Here is an 8,086-nt window from a genome sequence, read left to right on the forward strand (position 1 = left end):
TTCATGTGTTTTAAGGATTAGTTTATGGTGTGGTTTCTCTATAAAAAGATCTTTTAATGTTATGCTATAAAGACAGCAACTTGCATTCATATTACCTTTACCGGCGTAAAATATTCCAAACCGCTTTTACAGAGGCATTATCAAATGAAATCTGATACTGAGCCAAAGAAGGCAATACATTTGGGATTAAAAGCTTCTTTGATAAGTTAAGGTTTAAGGACAGCATTAAGGAGCAGAGCGAGTCAGAGACTTTGTAGTGTTTAACAAGAAAGTTCCAGGCTTGGCACTCAAGCTGCCGAAAATCATCAGTAACAAGATAAAAGATACACAAGAGACCAGGTTTGAGGGAACACAGAGGACTTAAAACATTATAAAGCAAGAGGATGTTACAGAGGTGAAATGGCATAAGGCCATGCAGAAATTTGAACAAAATTGAGATTTTTAAATTTGAGGAAATGCCAGACCAGGAGTTTATGTGGTTAGTGAGAACAGGAATCAGTCTGAACAAGAAACTATCGAAATGACCATATCCCTGGTAAGGTGTGCACAAACAAGAGGAGCATATTCTGTGCCTTATCGAGAAACAACTGATCTCAAAATTCTCTGCTGATATACAGCCATGCGATGTAACAGCTGATAGTCAGCTTTGTAGAGTTGATGCGTCAAGGGAGAATAGTTTACCATAGGCGTAATGCACTAAGCATGTGTGTTCCCTTTTACAACTCACCTTTAACACAGGTAGAAATAACCTTGACCGTAGATCAAAACATTGCTGTGTTGCAATATCTGCTGATAGTTGCCTGAAGCATGCAAATAGTTTGACGTTTCACCCTATATTTCTTATTGACTGGATCACCAATCCTCACCATCCCTTTATCCCCATTCACTTTATTCATCGCCATTACTTCAAACTGAAAATCCAGCTTTATCTTCATATTGAAACATCAGAATCCTGCTTTCAGTTTGGGTTACTGTGATTGTTCAGAGCACTCTTAGTAAGATGTGAAAACAGTAAAAAAAATACTTTCTCGAATAAGACAGTTTGAATAAAAGAGGTCTAATGACAACACATGGCTTCCTGATAAGACCTGGTTCAATGAGGTTTGACCCATACACATTTGACCCTTCCACTCAAAAGGGTAAATACTAACATGGAAAAAGAAGCCTCTGCCTATCAGGCGCTATTTTTAGTTGGAACAACTGTCAGCCACGTCAGGAATCCTCTCATAATCTGCCTCCAAACTAAACTGATGCACAGTCTTCTTCGATCGACTTCTGTCTAGCCTAAAAAAAAATCTCAGTCATTTCAACCCTCAACGACCCCACTACCGGCAAAAGTTAACACCCTAACATCCCGCCAGCCTGGGTTGGGGGGAACAAAACAGCAAAGAAAAAAGCCAGCAGCAGTGTCAAAGGTGTTCACCCAATTCCAGGTAAGGCTCGGCAAAGTTTCTCCTGCGATCCACTGTCGAATGGAGTGGCCGAGAACTTAAAGGCTTGTCTGAGAAGCCAACTTGATCATTCCGGCTGAGTTGTTGTCCCGTTTGTTGGGAGCCAGAGTGAAAGGGGACACTTGAAACAGCTCAAGGAGAAAGTGAGCTGATATGGACGGAAGGCCCGTTCTAATTGGGGAGCTGCTTCTGGAAAGGTGACCCTTTCTGCTTCTCTTTGTCGCTAGTCCTGGACTTGTGTTTGTTTGTTGGACCGGTTTAACCTCTCGGAGTTGGACTGGGGACCTCGCTCATCGTGACAGAGCTACAGAACCGAGCTCCAGTCCTATGACCGTGACGTGGCTGGCCCAAGAAAGCGACATTGACCTTTTCAGTCCCACTGTCCCGCTCTTCCAGCTGCCAGGGGACCGTAACTTTGAAACTTTGAGGCCGTGACTCATCCCCATGCTATCCACTCTCGCCTCCAATGCTTATTCTTAGGAGATGATTCTCCTGCTTATACCACATGCATGACCCAGTCTGGTCCCTCTGCTCCGCGTAACACAGTACAATCCGTACATTTAACACCGTTTAAGAATTAACACACACGGAAAAATGCTGGAAAATCTCTGCAACATCTATGGGGAGAGGGAGAAAGAAAGGGGGCAGAGCTAACGTTTCGAGTCCCAGTAGGACTCTTTTGCAGAAGGAGAAGTTCAGTGAAAGTTAACATTGTTCAGTGAAAGTTATTTGGAATTGTTGATTTCTTTATTACGTGCCATGTTTTTAATAAATGCCATACCAGGGATAAAATTCCTAAGATCTGTCTGAGATTTGAATAACAGGATGGATGTGAACTGCTATGGAATTTGATCCCTCTCTATTTAATCATGTCTACATTGACATTTCTGACATAACTGTAGATTCAACACGCGAACTCCCGCTGAAAGAAAAATGTGTTATGGGTTCTTGTTCATTGTTGTAGCGATTTAACGAAGGGAAGACATTCTTTCAAATGTTCTCAGCACTGAGAATATAATTTCAGTGTCTATTAAAGATTCACTCAGACCTGAGCGAACAGAGGCTCAAGTGTTTATGTTCGATGACCCTGTAAGAGGTATCCAGGCAACATTGAAATGGACACTGAAAGATTATCTTTGGTGGGGCCGCTAACAAAGTTACAGCAAGAGAGTTAGTTCCAGCTCTCTCCGCCGTTCCAGCTCCCACATTCTGGATGTTTGGGTTTAACTGTCTTTTCTCGTTTCCAGCGGGAAATCCAGCTTCCCTCTACGCAATGTCCAAGCGAAGCTCCAATGTCAAATCCATCCAGGTGAGATGAAAACACCTCTGATCTTAGCTGTTGGTATACCGCTGTATACTGTGAGTGACACTGTGACCACACTATATGTCACTACCCTGTCTTGGGGTGACGGTCTCTAGCGACGCTAACAGCTTGTTCTGTTTGATCCATTTTGCAGGCTAACATAAACATCCCCATGGGCGCCTTCCTGCCCGGAGCTGGACATCCCAGCAAAAGAAAAGAGGGTACCTTAGAACCTGATGAGGTGAGTGAGAAACTGGATAATGAAAGTCAAGGTAAAGTCGCCATCGTCCTACCAGACCGCACCGCTGCCCTTTCATGAGAGACAGAGAGGACTGGTAATGGTTCAGGCCTCAGGCAAAGGGAGAGATTGAGAAGGAGAGTCCATTCCTCTGCTGGTATGGGAATTGAACCCACCCTGCTTCGCAAAACAGCCGTCCAGCCAACTGAGCTGACTGACTCCTCTCCTCCTCCTACTGGTTAACAGGAATAAAAGAAATAACTTAAAAAGAAAGTGTCAGACCAGACTCCAAACCTTAACTTTTTCCACCACAGATGCTGCCAGTCTGTTGAGTTTCTCCAGCACTTCCTTTTTTTTCCTGCCTTATATGGCTCTCATTAAAGAAACAGTTTGTGTTCATTTAGCACTTTTTAATGATGTAAGGATGTTCCAAAGTGTTTAACATATAAATAAGTATTCTGTTTTGAAGTGCTGTAGGTAAATCCATAGCCAATTTATACACATCATGGTTCCACAAACAGCAAAGTGATAATGACCAAGTGATCTGTTTTCATCAGTTTTGGTAAATGGATCATTACTATTGGTTGCGAGTGATTGCACCCCTTTTTAAAGTATTTGAAAAATCTTTTGCATTTTTGGTTGCATGTCAGCCCTATACTCTTGATCATTAGGCACCTGCTGCGGAGGAGTGTGGGCAGATGGGAGGACCTCCTCATAGGTCTGTTCCTGGGCCTGGCCAGGTTGGCTTTGAACAGGCCCAGGCAGCGGGCTGTAGAGTGTGTCTGCCAACTGTCTGACCCTCTCCCACAGTTAACTTCATGCCAAGGTGTCCTTGGAGATGGAGTAAGCGGTATCCATCAATGTTCTTGATGTCTTTAGAGACAAGTGGGCACTGTGGGAGAATACAGTACTTTATTTCCCCCTCCAACTCCATTTGATGGTTTGCATTGCCCTAAATGGGCTTTGCTTCTAAATAAACTTGGCTGCACTGGTGATGGTTAGTGTTTAAAAAGGGAAGTGAAAAACAAAAAAAAGAGTCACAGTGACTTTGGGGATGGGAAAGTTGAGTGTGATAGCACTTCAAATATAAATCATTATTACCGGGCAGATCTGTCCTGGGCTTCCTCCAATGGAGGACGTTAACACCCAACTGAGAACAGAGACAGGGTCTCATTTTAACGTCTCACCCAAATGACAGCATATCTGACAGTGCAGCACTCCCCCAGTATTGCTGTGAAATGTCAGCCTACATTGTGCACTCAACGTCTCAAACTCACAGCCTTCTAACTCAAAGACAGAGTGAGTCATACAGACAACTAAATACTGATCATGGAACTATATCAACAACTAGAAAGTAGTGAAAGATTGGGAGTTGAATGTGGTATGTTTTGGAATTCGTTACAACTGCTAACTCAGTACCCAAGAAGAAGAAAAAGGAAGATTTTACATCATTCTATTATTAACCAGTGTTAAAAAAAAGACAATGGAACTATGTCCCTGTCTCCACACCAGGATTGTGTAGAGTTAACTTGTTGGAAAAGTTTTATCCCTTTGATAAATACTGTCTTGTGAAATTTTGTGTAAGACCATGTCACACTTCACAGAATGAAGCATCATGTCAGGACAGAGTACTTGTGCATCCGCACAGAAGAAAGATTTGCATTTAAAGAGCATTGTCCTTAGGCTCACAATGGCCCAAATTGATTTTACAGACAATGGGGTATTTTTAAAGTGTGATCACCACTGTAACACTAGAAACATGGCAAGCAATTCGCTCACTGTAAGTTTCCACCGACAGAAATCAGATCATCTGTTCTAACAACAAGAACTTGTATCAGTATAATATCCTTAATGTAATAAAACCAAATTACCAATTAACTTCACAGGAGCATGAAAAAACATAACTTGACACTGAGTCACATAAAGAGATACTAGAATAGATTATCCAAAACTCATGGTAAAAGATATAGGTTTTAAGGAGCGTTTCTTGGAGGAAAGAGATGGAAAACTTTAGAGAGGCAATTGCAGAGCTTAAGGTCTTGATGGCTTATTGCCACCAAAGGTGGAACAATTAAAATGTGGAATATTCAAGATGCCAGGTTTCACTGGGAGAACAGATATCTAAAAGGGTTTTAGACTGGAGGAGAGCACAAAGCAGTATGGAACAGTGCTGGGGGCATAGATGTCTGTGGAAACAAGTACTAGAGGAGAATTTTAAAATTGAAATGATACTTAACTGCTAGACAATGTAGATTTGTGAGCATGTGTGATAAATGAACAGGACTTGGTGCAAATTAGGCCAGAGGCAACATCATATAGGATGACTAATACAGCAAAACAGAGTATGGGAAGTCAGTCAGTGGAGCAATAGAATGGTCAACCTGCAGACCTAAATTAGGCAACAAATAAGGGTTTAAACAGTAGGTGAGCTTAGCTGGAAAATGAGTAGAGTAGAGTTACAGAGATGGAAATGGGTGGTCAATGACGCTGTGGATATGTAGTTGGAAGCTCATCTTAGGGTGAAGTACGACACCAAGGTTATGAACAATTTGGCTGAGCTTCAGACAGTTGCCAAAGAGAAGGTTGGAAATGTGACAAGGGAATTAAGTTTGTGGCACAGACCAAAGACAGTTAGTAGAAATTTATGGGTATCTGATACTGGATGTTCACTAAGCAATCTGATAATTTAGAGACAGTGAAGAGGTTGAGAGAGGTAATGGTGACGCAGAGCTGGGTGTCAGCAGTGGTTATGTTGGACATTGTGTTTTTAGATGATGGATCAAGTTGAAGATGACAAATAGAAGGGGGCCGAGAAATGTTCCTTGGGAGACACCGATGTAATGGTGTGGGCATTGGAAGAGAAGCCAAAGCATGTAATTCTCTGGCTGTGAATAAATAAATTTGAACCAGGAAAGCAGAGTCCCACTCAGGTTAACAATTGTGAGAAGATGTTGAAGAAAGACACGATAATAGCACAGCTCCATTCAATATCAGAGATAGTAGGAACTGCAGATGCTGGAGAATCTGAGATAACGAGGTATAGAGCTGGATGAACACAGAAGAAGGGTCTAGGCTCGAAACGTCAGCCTTCCTGCTCCTCTGATGCTGCTTGGCCTGCTGTGTTCATCCAGCGCTACACCTTGTTATCTCCATTCAATATCATTTGTGACTTTGAAAAACTTCATTTTTACATCATGGCAGGGTGTAAAACTGATTGGCAGGATTCACATATGAGGTTTCTGGAAAGAAGGGAGGGGATTTGTAAGGCAACCAATGTTTTAAAGGCTTTGGAGGGGTAAGGGACATCAAAGATGGGGCTGATGTTTGCAAAGATAGAGGGGGTCAAGGGTTGTTTTTGATTGGAAGCAGGTTAATGATCTTGCAATTGTCACGTAGGGAGTTAGGTAGAAAATGAGCAAGCAGCACCTGTAAAGTAATAATCTCAGATTATTTCCTGTGTAATTATAAAAGGTACTATTCTAAAGGATATGCAGGCGCAGATAGACCTGGGGTATATGACAGGACAGGAAGAGAAACCTGATAATAAAGCATAAACTATTCTGGCTTTCATTAACAGGGGAATGGAGTACATGAGCAGCTGCTTATGATGGACACTGGTTAGACCTCAGATGGAGTGTTGTGCATCGCTATGGATGCCACACTATAGGAAGGAAGTGAATGCATTGGAGACAGTGTAGAGAGGTTTAGAAGAGTTATTCCAAGGATGAGACACTTCAGTTCTGAAGATAACCTGGAGAAGTTGGGATTGCTTTCCCTAGAGAGGAGAAGGCCAAGGAGAGATTTGATAATAGCTTTCAAAATAATAGTGGGTCTGAGCAGAGCGTATAGGGAGAAACCTGTTTCCATTTATAAATGGATTAAAATCAGACAGCACAGTTTTAAAGTGTTTTGCAAAAGAAGGAAAAATGAGATGAAAAAACAGTTTTTACATAGTGACTATTTAGGGTATAGAATGCACTGCTTGGAAATGTGGTGGAAACAGGTTCAATGGGAGCAGTGAGAAGGCTGTTGCACAATTACCTAAGTGGAAACAAAGTTCAAAAATGCAGTAGATTGGCACAAAGTTAAAATGCTCAGAGAGCCACTATAGACATGATGGACTGAATAACCTCCTTCTGCACTGTGATGATTTTTTTGATTTTGTGATCTCATCGCATTTGAAAAGTGCACATCTGAAAATTGAGAACTATCACCGTTTGGGACTGAAATCTCAGCTTTGTGCTCAGAGTGTGTTTCTCTGGAGAGGGAGACCTGCTGTGACTCAGAGGTGAGAGTGCAACCACAGAGTACAGGTTTACACAATTCCAAGATGAAAAAACTTGATTGGACTCATAACTTTTTGACTCATTGATGAGAGTGCTATCACTGCCAAAGTAGAGCTCTGAGTACAATTCACAGGTTGACATTTAGACCAAGATAAAAACAAGGTGTGAGCGAAGGCATTGCTGTATATTTTTATGAAGTTTAGTAATTGTTTAATCTGATACAGGGGACATGCATTAAATCAGAGGAAAAAAAAGAGCTGCCTGGAGCAGTGAAGTTACCAGGACCAGCTGTCAACCTCAAGCAACTTCAGAATGCCAAGAGTGAGTTGAAATTTGTCCCCAAGTTTGAGTAAAAGTGAGTTGGGTTCAGATTCAGAAATGTCGATAGCACTGACTTTCACTTTTGATCCACCTCTGCTCCTGCAGAATGGCAATGGGCATCTCATATGGCCCAACAATTTATACAGGTCTACTGGTATTGATAGAATAAACATACCATTTGTATAATGGTTGTATAATGAAACATTGCTACTGATACTTCTGTTACTGTAAAATCAATGTTTGCCTGCCATTTGTACTGTTTTCTTAAAAATGTAAGTATAAAATATTGTATTATAAGATAACTACAATTTATTAAACAATAAATCTTATTGTTTGATAAATAATGTTTTGTTAGAACACATGGTGTTAAATAAGTGAATGTTTTAATTAAAGATATTGAAAAATTACACTGTCTTGCCTTAGTGATAGTAGGAACAGCGGATGCTGGAGAACAGTTTGAACAGTTCATCCACTTCACCAACACCTT

General features: G+C 41.3%; 1 protein-coding gene across 1 annotated transcript; it reads left to right on the forward strand.

Annotated features, from left to right (window-relative positions):
* The first annotated feature begins 1,351 nt into the window (after nt 1-1,351).
* On the forward strand, nt 1,352-7,779 carry smpx (small muscle protein X-linked). Its single transcript, XM_048603336.1, has 4 exons — nt 1,352-1,433; nt 2,699-2,760; nt 2,909-2,995; nt 7,503-7,779. The coding sequence occupies exons 2-4, from the start codon at nt 2,725-2,727 to the stop codon at nt 7,629-7,631; spliced, it is 252 nt and encodes an 83-aa protein (XP_048459293.1). The 5' UTR covers nt 1,352-1,433; nt 2,699-2,724; the 3' UTR covers nt 7,632-7,779.
* The last annotated feature ends 307 nt before the right edge of the window (nt 7,780-8,086 follow it).

The sequence above is a fragment of the Rhincodon typus genome, chromosome 11 (genome assembly GCF_021869965.1).
Source record: "Rhincodon typus isolate 14 chromosome 11, sRhiTyp1.1, whole genome shotgun sequence".
NCBI classification, from domain to species: domain Eukaryota; kingdom Metazoa; phylum Chordata; class Chondrichthyes; order Orectolobiformes; family Rhincodontidae; genus Rhincodon; species Rhincodon typus.